This window comes from Nelumbo nucifera, chromosome 5, assembly GCF_055504915.1.
Source record: "Nelumbo nucifera cultivar China Antique chromosome 5, China Antique-T2T, whole genome shotgun sequence".
Taxonomy (NCBI): Eukaryota; Viridiplantae; Streptophyta; class Magnoliopsida; order Proteales; family Nelumbonaceae; genus Nelumbo; species Nelumbo nucifera.
The window spans coordinates 8,601,022-8,623,646 of NC_142653.1; the positions used below are offsets into that span (position 1 = coordinate 8,601,022).

At 46.6% G+C, this 22,625-nt stretch overlaps 1 protein-coding gene across 2 annotated transcripts; it reads right to left on the bottom strand.

Moving 5' to 3' along the window:
• Positions 1–2,537: 2,537 nt before the first annotated feature.
• LOC104609703 (pumilio homolog 12-like) lies at positions 2,538–11,902 on the bottom strand. Of its 2 annotated transcripts, XM_088887228.1 has the most exons (6): positions 11,532–11,902; positions 8,966–11,424; positions 8,674–8,836; positions 4,551–4,714; positions 4,180–4,438; positions 2,538–3,098 (listed from the first exon to the last, which is right to left on the bottom strand). In XM_088887228.1, exons 2-6 carry the CDS (start codon positions 9,958–9,960, stop codon positions 2,988–2,990), a joined length of 1,692 nt encoding a protein of 563 aa, XP_088743354.1. In that variant the 5' UTR covers positions 9,961–11,424; positions 11,532–11,902; the 3' UTR covers positions 2,538–2,987. The 2 variants fall into 2 exon arrangements, with proteins under 2 accessions (XP_088743354.1, XP_088743353.1); XM_088887227.1 differs by having other exon boundaries at positions 8,966–11,902.
• Positions 11,903–22,625: the final 10,723 nt, after the last annotated feature.

Consider the following 22,625-nt stretch of genomic DNA (forward strand, 5'->3'; position numbering starts at 1 on the left):
TCTAGCCCTACTGCATCAGTTTTAGTATCAAAGTTAACGGTTAGTCACCATGTTCTCACAAAGTGACTGATTCTAGAGGCCTAGGGTATCAATTAAACAATCCCATGGGTCTAGAATCAATGGTGATAGGTTTTTGAACCATATGAAGGGTCTATAGGTGATTTATTTGAGAATTTGATGGAGAAGTAGATCTAGTAATGTCGGCTATAGGAGTAAGGCTTTCAAGAATGTTAGAAGAGAAAGGAAAGTGCCTAATTTCAAGGAAAGGAACTTCCAACACCCGTGGTCAACTTGAGGTTAATGATCAAGAGGAGATAGAAGTGGAGCAAGTTGAAAAAATTCAGGTACAAGATGCAAATGTGTTGGTTGTAGTAGATGTTAGTAAGGAAGTCATGACACAAGTTCAACTGGAACCGATTCAAGAATTACAAGTTGGATCTTAAAAAATTAATGAAAGTTATCGTTTACCATAAAAAAAAAAAATAGTACAAGTTCCACCAACATCAATAATGGCATAAGTTCAAGAGTTTTCTGTAAGAACCAAAGGTAGCTGGAACACATAGAGATGGAGATTTCTCAATCAAAGATTGAAGGAAAAGTTCCAAATGCTACAGTTGAGATTTTGAATGTAAAAGTTCATAGTGATGAGCAAGGGGAAGATTCACCACAAGATAGGCTGATTGGTGATGTAAGTGGTCAAGAAGCTAATGTTATTGATTATTTAACAATGAAGGTGATGGAAGGCAGTGTTTCAAACATACATTGCTTTCAAGATCCATTTATAGCTATGTGTGTGACATCTACTATATAGTCAGAGTGTGTTGTAGTAGTTATGGGAATTACTACTCCTTTAGTCATTGAGGTACATCAACTTTTCATCCTCAAATTCTTCAAAACTCAAGGACGAGTTTTTTAGAACTAGGGGAAAAACTGCAGGAGCTGAAGAATCAAATTTGGAATTTTCTGTATTTCTGTATATTTGGACAGTATGGGTATTTCGTCATTTTAACCAGTCCCATGTGGACTTGAGCTATAGCATCTTGTTCCTCTAGCTTAGTAGTGTTTCTCTTTCAATTTTCAGTTTAATTGCATTAGTAGATAGAAAGTTATTATGTTTCTTGATGCACAAGACAGGGAGTGGCTTTTTTGTGATTATGGTGAACAGTATTCCGAGCCACACAAGTCGCTCTATAAAATAGATGTATTCTCTTCCTTCTGAATCTAGTAAAGATTTATTTAGAGCTCTCTTGCAAGTTTTCTGTATGGAGTGATTCCTACAAACCCTACTACCCTAGAGTAGTTCTAGCCCTACTACATCAAGCTATCTGGAGACATGTAAGATGGGGGTTGGATACTTCTCCTCAAAAGTATATTTTACCAATTAAGTCAAGAATTTACTCCCACATCACAAGCATAAAACATTGAGGAAAAAAAAAAGCAACTTAGGAAGGAAAGAAAGATAGAATATCCCATCCTTCAAAAAAGAAAGCTAGAAAGAGTACCATTCCCTCCCACAGAATCTGCAACAGAGTAATACCATTATTCTCTTAAGAATAAAGTCAATTAACTTGTCAATTGACTTTTATGGTGAAAATTCTTGCAATCTCAAGGGGTGGCAGTGGAGGTTCTTGTTTCTTTTGGATTGAGTGGGATAAGGTTGGGTGAAGGTCTTTCTCTCTCTCAAGTGACTGCTGAACATTTTTTTTTTTTTTTGAGAAAAACTGGACATTATCACAACCTGATTTGCTCTTTTAAAGGCTTGTCACTCACTAATGAACCAAGGCCTCGTAAGTAGGTAGAGGGTGGCTATGACATAATTCCTAGCTCAAGATTAGAACTATATGCTATAACAAGTTATTGTGCACCTTTTCAGGGGACAAAGGGAAGGAAGGTCTACCCTTCGTAGGCATAAAACATGGATTTACTCCTATAACCATGAGAAGTATAAAGAAATAGTCTATTCAAATTGGAATTGCCAATCTATCCACTGCATGGTCAAAATAGAAATAAATTTTGCTGGTAAAAAATAGAAATTATTTTCAATTGACCACTAGTTTCATTTTGTTTCCATCCACCTATCTATGCTTTCATTTTATATCCACTATGGACATCTCATTTTTATACAAATACTAAACAGTTAAAGGCAACCAATAGCACATATTGCACATGATAAAGGTGAAACAGGAGTCCCAAATAACAAGGAAAATGCCTATTATTGAGTTGAAGTGGGTCAATTAAACAAGTCTGGCTTAGGACCTCAAATATCAATAATCTTTAGTATAAGTATCATCCACAAAGGACTGCAATACCACCCAAGAGATACCCAATAGGCACATCAATTGATCTTAGTCTTACAGAGTTATCCATAAAGGGCTCTCATATGACTAGTTGAGCACAAAAAGATATATAGTGTGCAGCCACCTAAGAACTGTAAATATCACTTCTCATATGACTAAAAAAATGAAGGCATAGAGTCACAGCTTGTTTTAAACATGAAAACCTTAACAGAAGATGGGAAAGCACCACTACTCCAAATTGTTGAACATGGTAAATAAATTCATACAAAAGAAGATGGGAAAGCCCTCAAGAATTTTGTCCCTTAAAATATTTAAGGAATAATCCAACTCTACTCTTACTGTATAACAAGTAAAAAGCAACACCGGAAAGATCTGGGAATTGTACAGTTTAAATGATATTTCATTATTGCCTCACATCCCCCACAAATGGCCAGTATCAATACTTGAACAATAACACCTCCACCCACCCCCTTTTCCCAGTCTCCAAAATCTACTCCACCCCATATACAGCAATTAGAAATGATAACTAACTACAAAATAAATAAATAAATATTATCACCCTCAAGAGAATGACATATGTAGGGGAAAATGTCCTGAAGTAGGGGAAAATTAACACAGGCCTGACCTTACAGGCTCTGAAATTTGTTTCTAATGCTACCTCCGTACATTGTACATTCTTCAAAATGCCGCTTACTTGTTTGCATTGATCCATTGTACTATCCGTTTCCCATAAGGGTTGCTGCGCATAGAAGGAAAGTGCATTTGAAGCAAACTACCAACAAGTGCATTGCGGATGGGTCCCTGCTCTTGCAACAAAGAAGACATGGATCACAACTCTAAAATCAGCAAAAGCAAAGTTCTGCACAAATGGCATGCATAAAGATGGATGAATTACTTATTAAGGCCCTGTTACATGATTAACTAGTTTAGTTATTTAAAAATTAAAATAACATTGTTATACTACTTAATGACCTTATTTTGTCATATGCATTGCTAGTTGTTTTAAAAGGCAACAAATATAAGAAAAAGTAGAGGACTTCTTTTAGATATTTTCCCAATCAGTGGGGTGGTGGTAGTAGTTGCCACAAACAAGGGAACCACATTGAATAGTCAAGATTATTCATTGCATATTTGAAGCCCATATTTAACTGATATCTATGATTTTTTTATTGGAAATTGATATCTATGATTTCACCAATATCTTAAATCTAGGGAATATCTTTTTGTGCTCAAATAGTCAATTATTAGGCGTCGGATCTAATCACTTCATTGCCTAGGGGGGTCAAAACTAGTCATTGCCTTATTGTATTGGTAACACTATATATCGTTATCTGGGACCATATGACACTCACATGAAAGAGGATCAGCAAAGACAAAAGAATGAAACCTATTTCTTAAAGCAGTCTAGAAACATATGCATGGACATATGGTGATGGTTCTTTGAGGTTGAAATCATGGCTGTGATGGAAGGTGTACAAAGGGCAAAGGAATTGAATATTAGGAGGCTGATTATTGAAGGTGATTAAAAGCTGGTGGTGGGCTGGCTGCAAAAGGAGGAAGTTGGTTGGTCAAGCTATGTTAAGGAGAGAAGAAGATTCAAGTGGGTGACGTAAGGCATGGAAGTTAAGCTACTGAGCTACAGTGGGAGAAAAGAAGTGTTAATTCTTTGGTTGATGTTTTAGCAAAGCAAGGGGTGGGAAGAGATCAACTTTTCTGGTCTTTGTTGTAATCTGTGTACATTATGAGGGGAGAGCTAAGAGAGTTTATCTCTCCCCTTGTTGTTCTCTTGTATCTTTTTAATTCTTTTAATCTAATGAAATGGTGCACTTATTGATAAAAAAAAAAATGCATGGTTATAACGGGATAGTACGGATCATCTGACCTTGGCTACTGATAAAGCAGACTGGATAACGTAGTTTGCATACTCATGCAAGGGAAGCATAAAAAAGTCACAGCTACTGAGCAACTCCCTGATAATCCGTGTAGATTGCTCTACTTCTGAGTACTTTAAACACTTCTCCACCACATGGCTGCTAAACTTCTGCAAAGAGAGGGATACAAAATTCCCTTCAAGCTGCCTCAATATATCCTCTGTAAGATGTGGTATATGCAGATCCAGAATATACTGCACTACATAGTTGCTAAACCAAAGAAAATAATAACATAAATGTCTCAAGTTAGATGGTAGCTTTGGGAATTATATCATCAAAAACAAATAGAAAGTAGAATATGGATAAAGGTTAAATAACAAACCCAAAAGGATCTTGTGATAGTAGTAATGCATTTTCAGTAATTTCAGAAATAAGGCGCTCTCTAGGCTCTCCTTGGGCATGTTCCACACATTGCTGCAATACACAACACCCACTTCGATCTGTTGCAATCTCAACACAGTGATCAGCTACTGCATTCAATAGATACTGCCAAAAACAAAATAACTAACAACCATTGAGTAAAAGTTATAACTTGAGCTAATCCAAGTATGATATACAACTAGTAAATTACCACTAAGTTACAATTGATTGAGAGTCCAATTGTAAGAACAACAATCCATACCTATCTATACTAGACAGCTATAAACCTACAATAAATGAACACTTCAATGCATAACATATTCAACCTTGTGTTGGTCGAAATATCTTAGATCGTTAAGTGGAAAATAGAAAACAGACATTCTGATTTGAAGTATATGCCCAAAACAGTACAAAATTATATAGACATGAAGTTAGAGAGGAACCTCTAGTCTACAAATTGAATTGAAATGAATAAAATAAAATTCCCCCTTTCTGTCCATAAAAGGGCTTTCATATCCAGATCCTGGTGATGCATATGTTCCAGTATCAAAGGTGAAAGGTTTTATGGCTTGATGGGCCTCCATCTTTGAACTGGCACTTTATCCTACAAAGATCTTGCGATGAAAAAAACAAAAACAAAAACAAAAAAATGGCATTATGATTTATTAGAGTGTAAAGGGTGTTTTTGGAGTTGTAGATTCATTGGAAGGATTAGAGATTTGGTTAGTGACCAGGATAAAAACCGTTGAGAGTAAATGTGGAGACATTCAGCAAAGGAATGAAAAGGGAGGTCTTTGAATTGTTGGCCAGTGGCTTAATTCCAAATTTCCTCCATTTACGCATTCATAGATTCCTTTCTATTTTTGGTTTGGAGAAGTTTTCTTCATTTTGTGGTAATGGAGGTGTACTTGTAACAATAAGGCTCTCTCCCCCAATAACCTTTCAAGCTATGCCAGGTGAGCTTTCCTAGGTTTGCCTAGATAAGCTCTTCGGTTACTTAAGTTGTTTGTTGCAGTCCTCTGGGGAGTCAGGCCTTATTGTCTGTCTAGTTTTTGGGTTGATTCATCATCATTTAAGTGATGTCCCAACCATATGGGATCAGCTACATGAATCCTATTTTCCATTCCATTCTGTTCAGTGTCATATCCATCATTAAATTGTGGACACTTAAATCATTTCTTATTACTTCCATCCGAGTCCTTTTTGGTTTGCCCCTAGCTCTTCTAGCTCCTTCAACTTGTGACAGATCACTTACTAAAAGCTGTTGTAGATGGACATCTAGGTTCCTTTGCATGACTCCATTTCTAACCCTGTCCTGTCTAGTTTTATTACACATCCATCTAAGCATTCACATTTTTGCCACATTCATTTTTTTGGACATGTTGTTTCTTAATTACCCAACACTCTGCTCCATACAGCATAACTAGCCTTACAACAATTTTATAAAATTTTCCTTTTATCCAAAGTGGTATTCACCTATCACATAAGACTCCACATGTACCCCTCCATTTTGCCCATCTTGTTCTAATTCTATGAGCAACATCCTCCTCAACATCCCCTTTGTCGTTAACTATTGAACCAAGGTAACAGAAGAGGTCACATTGAGTTATCTCTTGGTCTCCAATCATAAGTGTACCCTGATTTGCACTCCTATTATTATTAAATTTACATTTCATATATTCTACTATAGTCTTGCTTATTTAAAACCTCTTGTTTCTAATGCAGTTGTCCATAAACCTAATTTTGCATTTAACCCTTCACTAGCTTCATCAATTAAAAGTATGTCATCATCAAACATCAGGCACTATGGGACATTGTATAGGGTGCCCACCGGCAAGGTGGAGCTCTATTTTCCGATGCTCTTTGCTCCACTCTTCATTTTATCCCCTTGTCAGGAGTCAACTGCCACCACCTTCCTATTGTAAAGACTTTTCTTGGGTTAATATTCTTTCTATGAAGAAAAGACTAGAACAAATGAGTAGCATCTTGCAGGATGGGCAATGGTGGACTCTCACTAGTGGATCTCATGAGGTAAGGGTCATTTACAGAGTTCTTGATAAATGATAACATAGAGACTCCATAAGAGACGACGAAATTGTTTGGGCTGTATCCATGTAGGTTGGTATGATAATATCCAATAAATGGGAATCCAAGATAAACTGATTCACTATAAGGTGCGTAAAAGAGGCAAGCATACTTTCAGTTAGTGGCTGCTTGTTGAGTCTAGTTGCATCTCTTCTTTAAATCTTCCTCTATCAACTGAATACGGAAGGAGTCATTAATCCACACCCAGGGCACTCAAGAAAAATTCTTCACTAGGTCAAGAGCCGTGCCTGTTGAGTCTAGTTGCATCTCTTCTTTAAACTGTCCTGTATCAACTGAATTTGGAAGGAGTCATTAATCCGCTCAGGATATTCAACAATATCTTCAAAGATAGGGATATCTTCTTTCTTTGGTTATTTACTTGACTCCCACCCTCAATGCTCAAGTTGTTAGCGTGAGATGCATGTATACTATAATTTGTGCCTAGAAAAAAAATACTATAATGTGTACAACTTATAATCATAAGAAACTTTCCTCCCAGTCCCAACTAAATGCCTAGATAGAGTCTGAAAGTATGCTTTCTATAGCATGTCCAGTTTCTCATGAACTAGGACTGAGACTTGAAGGCATAAAACGGATGCTGCAACTTAAGATGTACTTGAGCAAGGATTATGAGGGCTTGAAAAGAAAGGGAATCCATCTACCACGGGGTAAATTCCTACCTCACTCCTTAACATGCCCTTCAGTATTTAAACAATGACCTTAAACCACAGAAATCTCAGGTTATATTGGTACATATCAACTCATGGGGATCTTGAGGGTTTAACGATATTTGCATCCTCATTCTGGCTTTATATATAACAAATATGATATGAAAGAATGATAATATCAATTGCCACAAATGGAAATAGCCAATAGCCAAAAATGGCTGCTTCCTCATAAAAGAAAAACTCTACACATGCCACCATAAATTATTTATCATTTTAACTTGAAGCTCACTGAATGTTGTGAAAAAAGGACAACAAAGCTTACTTTTTTGGCTTAAAAGTGTTAAGGCTCTCTAATAAGACAAATAAGTTATACTTCTAGGTAATATAAATAACAATGATGAACAAACTAGAAATAAATATTAATCCAGACAAGACTAATTTCACTGAGATGGTTAGACTTGAAGCAAAATAATAAGAAATATAAGGATTATAATGTGGTACTTAGAATATATGTGTTGATTCAAAAATCCAAGAAAAAGCATTTAGTAAAACACAATGGAAGTAACTGGTAAGGATGATCAAGCTAGAATCAAATGGATGTAACCTGGGACACCCTAGATAACTGATTTCAAACATGATGGGGATGCAAATTTCAGTACTCCAAGATAAAGTTTCTCTTGTCAAATAAATGCTAAAACCTGTAATTGATAGAGATTCTAAGGTAGCCTCCCCTCCACCGTAAGTAAAATTTGGGGTTAAAAAAATACAGATTTTACTTTGTACTTTAGGCTCAGTTTGGAAAGAGTACAACTACAAATATGTACAGTACAAATACATACAAAATGATACAAAATCCAAGGTTTTACACTCTACATATTTGTATTTGTACCCCTTCCAAACTGAGCCTTGGGCTCCATTTGGGAAGAGTGCAAATACAAATGTGTAATGCAAGGTTCATGAAAATGACAACATTTGTATTTGCACTGAACATATTTGTATTTATACACTTCCCAAACAGAGCCTTAATAGAAAACCAGAGTGGAAGTAATTTATCTTAGCAATAGAAGTGCAGAACGGGAACTTTTTTGAGTAGTATAATTGTTCTAGTGAGTAGTGTATAATAACTTCACGCCAGAAACAAGAATTTAATAGAAACAGGATGACGATGGTGACCATTGAACAGATACTATCCTCAGCAAAAGAGAATTTCTAAATGTAACTTCATAGCATCAATAATGCAACATAATAAAGAATAAAGTGCAGGGCAAACCAGCCTACTATGTAATTGAATAAAAGTCATGCGTATCTTTGGGGGATTCAATGGAACATTACTCTATTGTCTTCGTTGGAGAAATTCTTCAAGCAATGCAGAATCACATGATGACCATTCATGTTATTTGTCAAGGTGACCGCGCTAGGCCTCAGAGCCAACATGATGCAGGAAATCTGCTGCGGTGTAGTGAGATGCTCCAACAATTTCTGAACAGCACGAGTCCTGCCACAAGAGTAAAAATTTGTAGTTATTCACATTGAAACCTGACGGAAGCCACCATTGTCAAGAGTCAAGACCCTGAATCTATTTGTTCACATTTCTCTCAAACAATAACAGAGTAACCAATGGTACCCATGAGGATTAAGGCATATGGCAACAAGTTCGAATTTCTCTTTCGTAACAACGTGAAGAATTTCTGTTCTCTGATTTTCATTGCATACTTCTATAAGCTTCTGAACAAGGTAATTCCCAAAAGGGTCCACCATTAACTGGCTCACATGGTCCTTCACCTCCGAGAAGATCATCTCTATCTCCTCTTCGCTTCCCTCCTCGAATTTCTTCTGCAAGAAACGACACCCATTTTGATCCTTGGCCACCTCCATTATCCGGCCCCTTAATTCTTCCAAAGACGAGTACTCATGATGAAGATGGCGACTACATGACAGGGCCCTCACCATATTCGAATTCTCCGGCTCTAACGCCGGACCATCTATCTTCTCTGTTCTGCAATGCGCGCCAGAGTCTAAGTGGAACCCGTTTGCATAAGAAGAGGGCCTTCGCTTCGTGGACTCTCGTGTAGATGGTGTCCTCCGCTGAAAGCAGGATTGATTCCTAGAATGGCGATTACAACAAGATCCCCCATATCCATTCTGAGATGCCACTAAGCCTAATCCTTCTCTACGGTTCAAGAACTTCATACGTGGATTGTTGCTGAAAACGGTTGGGGAGAAACAATCCAAAGTGTCAGGAAGAGTAGGATTACGGTCATGGTTCCGCATAAACGCAGCGATCTGGCCTAAGACGGCGTCTTGTAGCCTTAATTGCTGCAACTCGATCGCGGCTTGTTGCATCTGATGAAAAGAGAAAGACGGTAAGCCTTCGTTTGTAGAAGTTCGATTGCTAACGGATTGATTTCCTAGCATCGGTGCACCGTCGTAAGCGGGGGGTGCCAATGGAAGGAACGAAGACTGGAGAGAAGGGTTTCCGGAGAGATTTAGACGGACAAATGCTGATTCGAGAGACGACGGTTGGGGGAGGGGTTCAAGTAAAGCATCTCGAATGGATGATGAGTTGTTGAGATACTGATGAAGGAGACGGTCATAGTTTTCCGGCGAAGTTTGAGACATGGCGATCGAAATTTCGCCCAACTAAGTAGACTTCTCCTTCTGAAAAAATCTATAGGAAGGAAAAGGGTTTACAGAGGTTTTGGAGTGTTTGGTTGTCTCTCTCTCTCTCTAAAATCTTTCCTTATTTCATTCTCTCCGGAAAGATTTAAGGAAGAAGAGAGTTTGCATGCTCTCTCTTCTCTTCTCTTTCTCTTCTCGTGCATGAGATATTTGTGTGTTACATGATGCATCCTATTTTTTTATTATTTATATATGGGAAATCTGTGAAAGTGGGGTCCATGAGGCTTTAGCCTTTGGATTGGTGTGATATCGGACTTTTTGTGAAATACGACATATAATACGGATCTCTCATCTCTCTTTTTTTTTTTAAGAGACATATACGGATCTCATTCTCACGAGACGTATATAGCGTATATCGTATGTTCACCGAACTAGCAAAGAAATCAAATGATCCACGTATTTTCAGCCTTCGATACGGAATATCACCGCATTTGACACGTGGTGGGCAGTGGGCAGTAAATGAGCCATGTCATTACTAACAGTTCCACGGAGAGTGGTGTAGCCTGTAGGACGAGTTCATGCTCATGCAGTCCGGAGTCCGGACTCTTTGACTCTGGACCTGGAGTCCGGACCCTTCGGTCCGGGTGAAACTGAAAGCTACCATTGGATAGTGGATACTAGATATAGCAGGGTTTGAATCTGCCACCCACCGACTTGCGCCCCAAAAACGTCCCACACCATTAAAAACGCCGCGTGTCCTCCCACACGCAAGCGCCTCAACCTCGTGCGGAGCTAATGGGACGGCCGTTAGCTCGTCCCGTTAGCTCCCATTTCAGTGATTTCGCCCAAAAAAGTGAATTTCACTCCGATCGACCTGCCCTCTGAAACTCAGACCGCCCCATCTCCTCCTTCGCCGGATCTTGCCAAGAAATCCGACGCCACGATCATTCCTGCAGATACACCAGAACTCTCCATCCCTCTCATCTCAGATATTCTCAGATATGTTTTTTTTTTTTTAGTTTTTTAACTTTTTTGCAATAGAAAAAACGCAAAAGGGAAGAATCGCCGATAGGTATTCTCGAATCTGTTCTCTCTTCCTCCTGCAATACTCCACTCTAAATTCACTGATTTGAGTTTAACCATGGAATGTCTCCAGCTGGGCTGATACGCAGTGCAAAGATAAGAGCAAAATCCATGGTTATTTGAAGAATGGCGTTAATTAAAACCATAAAAATTGTGTGGGCCAGACAGAGCACAATCGTTTCCGTGATCAGAGGGTTGGCGCTGAGGACCTCATAAACAAGTGATGTGTTTCTGTGATGGAAATCAAGCAGTTGGTTTGTCGAACTAAAAGTCTCATAATCAAGACAAAGAGCTTTCTGGGGATGACATAAAAAGACATTGTTGTCGTTGTAAGCCTTTGAGTTCTAACCAGAAGAGCCAGCACCTGTATCTTCTTCCCTTCTGCGTTTTTTTATTGCAAAAAAGAAGGTTAAAAAAACTGAGAAAAAACATATTCAAGAATATGTGAGATGAGAGGGACGGGGAGTATATACCCCCGGTGTATCTACCGGAATGATCGTCGGCGTTGGATTTATTGACAAGATCCGGCGGGCAGGTCGATAGGAGGAGTGAGAGACTGAGATAAAGATTGAGACCGACTTTTTTGGGTGAAATGGGAGCTAACCGCCGTTTCATTAGCTCCGCACGAGACTGAGATGCATGCGTGTAGGAGGACACGCGGCAACTTCTAATGGTGTGGGACGATTTTGGGGCGCAAGTCGGTTGGGGGTAGATTCGAACCCGATATAGCTGGGTCCCATCAAAAGTTGTTTACCCCAAGAAACGGCTAGGAGTAGGAGACTAGGAACGGTGTCTATTCGTTCACAATAAAGATTATGAGTTCTGAGATTCTGATTCGTTCAAAATTGATGAAGGGAAATTTGGCCCGACCTCGCGTTCGCCCGACACGTGGCAAAGGCAAGCAGCTCGGGACAGTAGAGCACCCAAAGCGAACATCGGAAGCAAGTCAAAACTCACTACCGAACCCTAACTCCAGATCGCTGTGTTTAGTCCGAGCTCCTTGTTAAAAGCGAACTCCCTGTTAAAGGTTCCAGCTCCCTAAAACCCAAGCTCCCTAAGTCCTAGCTCGGTACCAGGAGCCCGAGCTCCCTAAAACCCGAGCTCCCTAAAGAACCCGAGCTAAAGGACCCGAACTCCCAAAAGAACCTGAGCCTCCCAAGTCCAAGCTCCCTACTAGGAGCCCGAGCTCCCTGATAAGAGCGAGCTCCCTCCTGAGAACCCGAGCTCCCTGCGAGGAGCGCGAACTATACTGAACCCCAAGCCTCACGAAGCTGACCCGAGCTGACCCATGGCAGCTCGAAGCATTCCAAACCGAACTCAAGACACCTCGCTCGCCACTCCAACACCACTTCCAAAACACCAGGCCCGCCAGACGTACCCGATGCCAAGGACGTCCCCATCCAAGGGCGGCGTACCTGACTGATTTGGGATCTGACGCCTGACAGCCGCATCTCAAACGGCTTCCTACCACCGCCACCTGCAACCGTCGTCACTAACCGCAGAGACGGCTCCGACAGAAGGAACAGTGGCGGTTCTGCCCGACCAGAGGAAGTGACACCCGAACTGGCAGGAGTTCAGAAGTAATCATGCCCGACCTGACGGAGGCCTGGAAGTGAGTACGCGAGGTGGTTATAAAAGGATTCTACTGCCCCCCAGGGAGGAGGTATGCTAACTCTCGCGCTATCTGGTTATTCTTGCCTCTAAAGGATTCTAACTTGAGCTTCGGAGCCCTTACGTCGGGTTCTCCCCGGAGCTTCTCTTCTCCCATTTCAGGTTCCTGTTACTCACTCCAGAGGCAAGATCGCCAACAGCTAAGACCGGCCAGATTGTGCATCATCAATTGGCGTCGTCTGTGGGAAAGCTTCAAAAAGCCTCCCTCCAAACTTTCATATCTTGTCCTTCTTCCCTGAAAAACTCATTACTTATGGCCTCATCCAGCAACGCCGGACGCAGCACAGAGACAAACACCACCGGGGAACAGCTCCAAGTTCCCGTGGTGTGTGTAGGGCAGTTCACCATCCCCCTCACGGTGGATGGAATCCCCAATCTGACTACGCCACAAGCAGTGGCACCTGTAAGCCTGCCCTCTGCAAACATCTCCTTCCCTCTTCCCATCGAGACCACCTTCACAGAACCGACCGCCGTCCCCCTGGCAGCTAGCCAGAATCGGTTGGACGACTTAATGCAATGCATGCGGGCAATGCAAGCCCAGATGCAGCAGTTCCAGCAACACCAGCTTCACCAACACCAAGTGTTGCACAACCTCTCCCAATACCACTATCAGCAGCAGTTTCCCCAACTGACACCAAACCAACCACCGCTTCCACCTCGCCACCCTGCCCCGAAGCCAGTAAAGGCCTCTCCGCAGGATGGGCGCCTTCACCAAGGAAAGGCCTCCAGGCCCCAAAATCCCCCAAACAGCCAGGCCTCGTCCCTAGGCCGGAGAGAAAGAAAAGTCATCCCCGCCTCGCGGCTCGCAGGCGGATCAGGAACCTCGTCCGTGAGGTCAGCACCTCGGGTCTCAAAACCGGAGTCCCCACTGGTGGAAAACCGATTCGGCGCACTGGCAGCAGCGGACTACCAGAATTCCGAGCCCATCGAGCTCGGCAACACGGAGGCCAGCAGCGCCAGCACAAGGCCCACTCAGTAGCGAAGACGCCGTCGAAGTCGACGAACCGCCACCCGCGTCCTATCCGAGCTCAGAGGCAAAGGCGAGACGAGCTCGGACGAGGTAGGAATCGCCCCGATTCTCTCGGTTCCTTCCCCCCTCGCCTCAGAACTCCTGGCAGTCCCCTTGCCTAGAGATTTCAAGCTCCCGCCCCTAGACAAGTACGACGGATCCTTCAACCCCAACGATCACGTGGACGCTTTCCAGTCCCAAATGCACCTCGCCAGGGCCAGTGAATCATGCATGTGCGTGGCCTTCACCACCACCCTCAAGGGGGTAGCCCGCACTTGGTACAGAAACCTAGCCCCCGGATCGATAAAGTGTTGGGCTCAGTTCGTGCAGGTCTTCACTGCACACTTTGTTACCAGCAAACGGTGCTCCAAAGCAGAGGAAAGCATCTTCGGAGTAGTCCAAAGGGAAGGAGAACCCATACGGGGCTACATCAAACGATTCAACGAGGCATGCTTACAGATACCTCAGTTAGACCCCGTGGTACAGCTCGCCGCAGCAAAAAGAGGGGTGACGCACAAGGAATTCAAGTGGCACATGGTAGCTAACCAGCCCGCGACCGTGGCCGAGTTCCTCAAGCTCGCGGACAAGTTCATGAGGACGGAGGAGGAAATCAACCAAAGAACCGAGAGCGGAAACGAGAAAAGAAAGAGGGACGGCGAGCCCTCTAGCTCGGCCGACCGGAAAAACACGGCCTGGGACCCGAAACCGAACCAGTCGTTCCGAGCTCCCCCACCAGCTCGGATGGATTACATGCCACTGAACACAAGGCGGACCGAGATCCTAATGACGATCAAGGACGCCCCCTTCGTGAAATGGCCACCTCGCCTAAAGGGAAATCCGAACGAAAGAAACAAGAACTTGTATTGTAGTTTCCATAGGGACCACGGTCACAGTACCGAGCAGTGCAATAACCTCCGAGACAAGATAGAGGGGCTCATCCGTCGCGGATACTTAAGGAACTTTGTACAGCACAACAATAATAGCAATAAAGCGGATCAGCCGAGCGAGCACTTAAAAGACGCCCTAGAGACTAGCAGCAGGCCTGCCGAACCGATGCAGCGACAGCCTCCGGCAGAAAGGCCAGTGCGGGGAACCATCCACGTAATTGTGGGAGGTTCAGTGGTGGCGGGGTGCACATCAGCGGCAGCTTGGACCTCAGTTCGCGAAGCGGTCCTCGAGGAGCGGAACCCCCCGAAGAGGCCGAAGACCGAAGAGCCGATCCTTTTCACAGAAGACGACGCGCGGGGAGTTCGCTACCCTCACGACGACGCACTCGTCATTAAACTCAGGATCAGCGACTTCGAAGTTAGGCGCGTACTCGTAGATTCAAGCAGCTCGGCGGACATCCTATTCAGGTCGGCATTTGATCAGCTACAGCTGCCAAGCAGCGAACTAAAACCTGCGAGCACTCCCCTAGTGGGCTTCAGCGGGGAGGAAGTCAGGCCCCTTGGGAAGATAACGGTGTCCGTGGAAGTCGGCACATGGCCTTGTGCGGTCAGACTCAGCCACGATTTTTTGGTGGTCGCGACCCCCTCCCCATACAACGCCATAATAGGACGGCCAATCACGCATATCCTGCGGGCGGTGGTCTCTACCTATTATTTGACAATGAAGTTCCCTACGGACTTCGGTGTGGGGGTAGTGCGGGGCGACCAGCTCGAGTCCCGCAAGTGCTACGTCGCTGCCCTAAAGGGCAAATCCAAGCCGGCCGGCGACCTCGACCTGGAGCGGCCTACGGAGCAAGGCGAAGAACGAGCCTCACCGACAGAAGAGACAGTCGCGATCCCGACCTTACCTACGGACCCATCTCGCGCACTCCAGATTGGTGCTTCTGTCAAGGAACCCCTACGGGCCGAACTGGTAAGTTTTTTACTCCAAAAATAAGATATTTTTGCGTGGTCCGCGGCCGAAATGCCCGGTATTGACCCTAGTCTTATAACTCACAAACTCAACACTAACCCTTTAGTCAGACCCGTTAGACAGAAGAAACGGAACTTAGCCCCAGAGCGCTGGAGAGCGGTCGACGAGGAAGTCGAAAAGCTCCTCGCGGCAGACTTCATAAGGGAAGTCCACTACCCGAGCTGGGTGGCCAACCCTGTGCTGGTGAAAAAGGCGAACGGCAAGTGGCGCATGTGCGTCGACTACACCGACCTGAACCGAGCTTGCCCGAAAGACTGCTTCCCCTTCCTAGGATCGACCGTCTAGTGGATGCAACCTCGGGACACGAATTGCTAAGTTTCCTGGATGCCTACTCAGGCTACAACCAAATCCGGATGGACCAGTCCGACGAGGAAAAAACCAGCTTCATAACCGAATTCGGTATATACTGTTACAAGGTCATGCCCTTCGGGTTAAAAAACGCCGGGGCGACCTTCCAAAGACTTGTAAATAAGTTGTTTCGGCCCTTGATCGGCACAAAGATAGAGTGCTATGTAGACGACATGGTCGTCAAAACACAGTTTTCACAAGGATTAATACAAGACTTAGATTCTGTCTTCCAAATCCTGCGTCGGTATAACATGAAATTAAACCCCAACAAATGCGTCTTCGGCGTCACCTCGGGCAAGTTCCTGGGCTACGTTGTCAATCGACGTGGCATCGAGGCCAACCCAGACAAAATACAAGCCATCCTAGATATGAGACCACCCCGGAAAATAAAAGAAGTCCAAAGGCTGAACGGCCGCATAGCCGCCCTGAGCCGCTTCATGTCCAAATCGGCAGACCGCTGCCTACCCTTCTTCAAAGCGATCAAAGGCCAAGGGTTCGAGTGGACCCAAGACTGTCAGCTCGCGTTTGACGAGCTAAAAGGCTATCTCGCCAAAGTACCAACCTTAGCTCGGCCTGAGGAAGGCGAAGTCTTGGAGCTATACCTCTCGGCCAGCGACGAGGTGGTCAGTTCGGTACTAGTAAAGGAGGCAGACCGGGTCCAACGACCCATATATTATGTTAGTAAAATATTCCAGGGAGCAGAGACAAGGTACCCGCAGATAGAAAAGCTAGCGATGCTCTGGTGATAGCAGCACGGAAACTCCGCCCGTACTTCTAGGCCCACACCGTCATCGTCCTGACCAGCAAACCTCTGAGGCAAGTCTTACTCAAACTTGAGGTTTCCGGCCGGCTGACGAAGTGGTCCATCGAGCTCAGCGAGTACGATCTCCAGTACAAGCCAAGAACTGCCATCAAGGCCCAAGCCTTGGCAGATTTTATCGCAGAATGCACGTTTAGCCTCGAAGCCCCTGAGCCGGTAGAGCCCGAGATCCCCAGTTCGGGCGAACTCGGAGCTCCCGAGCCAAACGAGTCCGAACCGCGCGAAGTAGCAGCCAGTATGGCATCCCTCCTGGTTAGACCAAGCGCGAACTGGGAGGAGGAGCCCTGGATCCTTCACGTAGATGGCTCCTCGAACCAACAAGGCAGCGGGGCTGGAATAGTGCTACGCGGCCCGGGCGGAACAAAACTGGAATACGCACTACGCTTTGAGTTCGCGGCATCCAACAACGAGGCAGAGTACGAGGCACTGATAGCCGGGCTAAACCTAGCGCGCGAGGTCGGGGCAAAGCACGTGGTTATCTGCAGTGATTCCCAGCTCGTGGTCAACCAAGTTACAGGCGAGTACGAAGCACGCGAACTCACTATGATTGCGTACTTGGCAAAAGTAAAGGAAGCTCTGCTCAACTTCCAATCACACTTCATCAAGCAAATCCCGAGGTCAGAGAACGCTGAGGCCGACGCCCTGTCCCGACTGGCTAGCACGAGCCACAACGCCAGGAGAACCGTGTACATAGAAGACTTGCCTCGGCCCAGCATTCTCAGTGGGGCAGAAGAGGTCGCTCCCGTCACCGAAGCAGAGCCGAGCTGGATCGACCCACTCGCGAGCTTCCTGTTAGACGGAACACTCCCCGCGGACCGCAATACAGCCAAGAGGGTGCAGCGCTAGGCAGCCAAATACATCATGATAGACGAACGGTTGTACCGACGATCCTACACGCTCCCCTATCTGCGATGCTTGCGCCTAGCCGAAGCCGAGCTGGTACTCCGCGACATCCACGAAGGCTTGTGTGGCGGACATCTGGGGGACAGAGCCCTCGCCCAAAAGGCACTTCGACAAGGATACTACTGGCCAACGATGAAGGCAGAGGCAATCGAGCTCGTCAAAAAATGCGGCAAGTGTCAGAAGCACGCCAGCATCCACCATCAGCCCGCTGCCGACCTCAAATACCTCACCAGTCCATGGCCCTTCACCCAATGGGGCATCGACCTCCTGGGGCCATTCCCACCAGCGACAGGCGGGAGGAAATTCCTAGTGGTGGCAGTAGATTATTTCACAAAGTGGATAGAAGCCGAACCCCTGGCAATAGTTACAGCTCGAAACATACAAAACTTCTTTTGGAAGAACATCGTATGTCGCTTCGGGCTACCTCGGGTACTGATATCCGACAATGGCAAACAGTTCGAAGACATCAAGTTCCAAGAATGGTGCCAAAGTATGGGAATTAGTCAGAACTTCACATCGGTCGCACACCCGCAGGCAAATGGCCAAACAGAAGTAATGAACAGAGCCATCCTCCGCGGACTAAAAACGCGATTGGACCGAGCCAAAGGTTTATGGGCAGATGAACTACCGAGTGTTTTATGGGCACACCGAACCACGGAAAAGACCGCCACGGGTGAGACCCCCTTTAACCTCACCTATGGCACCGAAGCAGTGATCCCGGCGGAAATCGAAGTGCCTACGTTACGACTAGAAGCGTACGACGAACGGACAAACGAGGGCGAGTTGCGCACCAACCTCGACCTACTGGACGAAGTGAGAGACCTCGCGCACATCCGAACTGCGGCTTACCAACAAAAGGTAGCTCGGTACTACAACGCGCGAGTAAAAAAGAGGAACTTCTGCGTCGGCGACCTGGTTCTCCGTAAGGTCATGGTGCCCGAACCCGGCGTAGGGAAACTGGGACCGAACTGGGAAGGACCCTACAGAGTAACGAAAACACTCGGTGGGGGAGCGTACGAGCTCGGAACCCTAGAAGGGAAACAAGTACCCCGAGCATGGAACGTTGTCAACTTGAGAAGGTACTATCTATAGGCCACCAAAGTAAGTACGCCGAAGTCATTTCATTAAACAAACTAATGGACCGAAATGGTCAGTTCGGCAGAAAATATATAAGCTCGAAGACACCAGTACATGAACAAAAAGACGTTTCATTTCAAAATAGATGTGTACATTTCATTTCATTTCATTTTACAAGCCCGAAGCTACTTCATCGTTATCAGAAGCCTCTTCGACAACGCCCGAAGGACCTGCCTCCCCCTCGGAGTCTGGTTCGGCATCCGCGGCATTAGCCATCTCCGGAGTGATGCGCGAAGTGGATATGGCACTGGTATCGAGGTCAGGGTACGTATTCCGGATCATCCACCGACTTAGCTTGAAACCCCTCCTGTAGGAGTCTACCATCAGGTCATCAAAATCCGGCGAAGCAATGTAATCGCTGACAGCCTTCTTCTTCGCGTCTTCGATACCCTGTGAGAAGATCTGAGTCCTCTCCCTGATATCCTCCTGAAGATATTCGACCTGGTGCTCCAAGTCTAGCTTCATTTCCGCCATGCGCTGCACCACCACCCCCATGGCCTCGGAATCCCTCTGAGACCTAGCCTGCCTAGACCGCGCACGGCGAGCAGCAGCACCAGCAGCGCGAGCATTCTCCTCGGCAGTCCGAGCATTCTCCTCGGCAGCCCGAGCAGCCTCCTCGGCAGCTCGCGCCTGCCGCGAGCATTTCTCCACCTGGTTCGCCAAGGCGTGAATGGAGGAGTTCACCTATCAAAGGAAAAGGAGATCAGAGAAACGAATGAAAAAATAGAAGCTAAACTCGGAGGCAGGCCACTTACCACCATGGCATGAGTAACGACACGGTAGGCCACTTGGTGCAGAGGGAGCTCGGTCCACGCCGCGACTTCCTCAGGAAACGTCGCCTCCTTACTCCGTTGAAGAGCATGCACGGGCGACAGCACGCTCCTGAAGTCCCCCGGGACCTCCGAGCCCGACGGCCCAGCTCGCATATGAGCGGACTCGGAATAAGCGGGAGCCCCCGTGTGTGTGGTTTCAGCATAAGGAGCCCCCGCCGGCCCCTGCATGGGAGGAACCATCTCGGGCTCCTCTGCCGGACAGTCCGGCACCTCGGGCTCCGCAGCTCGGGATGGCTCGGCGCAAGCTCGCTTGGCCACCCGCTTTCTCCTCTTCATCCCCTCGAATAAGTGCGCACCTCGTGACCCTCGTGAATCCATTGTACCTGCGAAAAGGATTTCGGCATCAGTAAGACGTAAGCGAAGAACAAAATAAGATCACTAGGGAAAGAACCTACCCGAACTCAGGCCTGCAGCAATAAGCTTGGCCTCCGTCAGATACCATTGGCAATCCAGCCCAAGCCGCGCCCATTGCCGAAGGCCCTCCGCCGTCTCCTCATCAAGTGTGATGCCGGAATCAGGAGCGGCCACCCCCAGCCGGTCTGAAACGGCCACCCCATCGCACTTCGCACCCCGAAATAGTCTCGCTTCCACGCCGGGACCTTATTGGGGAGTCCGTGTAAGAGCTTGAAGCCCGGGCGAGGGGACAGGTAGTATGCCCGCCTACGCCCAGGGAGGGGACCCACTTGCTTTTTCAACATCAAGATAGAAGAAAAAATCTCCAGATCCAGAGGGAAGTTCTCGTCGCAAAATAAAGAGATCGTTCCCACTAAGTTCCTAATAGAGTTCGGGTGAAGCTGGCCAACCGTCACACCGAAGTGGTTTAGGACCTCGACAACAAGAGGGTGGAAGGGCAGTCGCAGCCCCGCGGCGAGCTGTTCCCGGAAAATCACCATCTCATCAGGGCCATGTTCCCAAGGAAAGCTCCCCGTAGGGATAAAATAACCATACTCACTGGGCAAATTATAGTAGTCTACGAGGGTTTGAAGTTCCTCAAGCGTCATGGTCGAAGGGCCGAACTGATCTACAACCCGGCCACGGCGGGAGGTGGATGCCGACCTACCCGAAGCACCTCGGGTGGTAGGCCCAACCCCTCCCTCAGGACCTACATCGGGCTCGCTTGAACTACCGTGGGACGCAAACTGGTTCGTAGAACCCACATCAGACCCGCTTGAACAGTTTGAACCCTCCAAACCAGACATCGCGAAACGGAACGGGATTCCAAAAAATACTCACCCGGGAAGAAGACAAGCAGACCGCGAGAACTCGAACAAGCAAGACCTGGGACGCGAGCTGAAAAGCCTGGACGCGAGCTGAAACTTAAGGCGCGAGCTCAAGATATACGACAATAGCAAGGACGGGCCCCCCCCTCTCGCACTATTTATATCCACAGCGTACGGAAAGCGACGGCCCAGATCAAAGCCAATCCAACGGCCCACAGCCGCGTTAAGGCGCACGTCCTCCAAAACCAATCAGCGCACGTCTTTCAGAGACTGACGGAGCGTCGCACACGTCTTGTCAGAGGACAGGTGTCGGCCTGCGTCTTCCCGAAACGGACGGAGCAACGACGCACGTCCCCTCGCAATAAAAGCGTTTGCAGCGCAACTCCCGAATAACTGACGCCACGACTTCCGAACGCGCGCCCCTTTTTGAAAATCAAATTGGAGCGAGCGCGCCCAGCACGGACCAAAACCCTCCCACTACCTTGCAACTCCCCGCGCCAAGACGGAACCATTGTCACAGGGAGTGGGGGGCAATTGATGAAGGAAAATTTGGCCCGACCTCGCGTTCGCTCGACGCGTGGCAAAGGCAAGCAGCTCGGGACAGTAGAGCACCCAAAGCGAACATCGGAAGCAAGTCAAAACTCACTATCGAACCCCAACTCCAGATCGCTGTGTTTAGTCCGAGCTCCTTGTTAAAAGCGAACTCCCTGTTAAAGGTCCCAGCTCCCTAAAACCTGAGCTCCCTAAGTCCTAGCTCGGTACCAGGAGCCCGAGCTCCCTAAAGAACCTGAGCTAAAGGACCCGAACTCCCTAAAGAACCTGAGCCTCCCAAGTCCAAGCTCCCTACTAGGAGCCTGAGCTCCCTGATAAGAGCGAGCTCCCTCCTGAGAACCCGAGCTCCCTACGAGGAGCGCGAACTGTACTGGGCCCCAAGCCTCACGAAGCTGACCCGAGCTGACTCATGGCAGCTCGAAGCATTCCAAACCGAACTCAAGACACCTCGCTCGCCACTCCAACACCACTTCCAAAACACCAGGCCCGCCAGACGTACCCGATGCCAAGGACGTCCCCATCCAAGGGCGGCGTACCTGACTGATTTGGGATCTGACGCCTGACAGCCGCATCTCAAACGGCTTCCTGCCACCGCCACCTGCAACCGTCGTCACTAGCCGCAGAGACGGCTCCAACAGAAGGAACAGTGGCGGTTCTGCCCGACCAGAGGAAGTGACACCCGAACTGGCAAGAGTTCAGAAGTAATCATGCCCGACCTGACGGAGGCCTGGAAGTGAGTACGCGAGGTGGTTATAAAAGGATTCTACCCCCCCGAGGGAGGAGGTATGCTAACTCTCGCGCTATCTGGTTATTCTTGCCTCTAAAGGATTCTAACTTGAGCTTCGGAGCCCTTACGCCGGGATCTCCCCGGAGCTTCTCTTCTCCCATTTCAGGTTCCTGTTACTCACTCCAGAGGCAAGATCGTCAACAGCTAAGACCGGCCAGATTGTGCATCATCAAAAATCACTGAAGATTCATTCTCCAACCTGATTTTGTTTCTGAGATCGTTCAACATTGGAGAGCAGAACTTGTTTGGCAAGTTCAAAATCATTGATTTTGCAGCAAAAATGGACAGGTTCTTTGCAAACTCCTCATAATGGAGAGCAGAACTTGTTTGGCAGGCCTCGCCAAAAGAATGTTCTATGTAGATGGCAGCTTTAAAAGGAGTG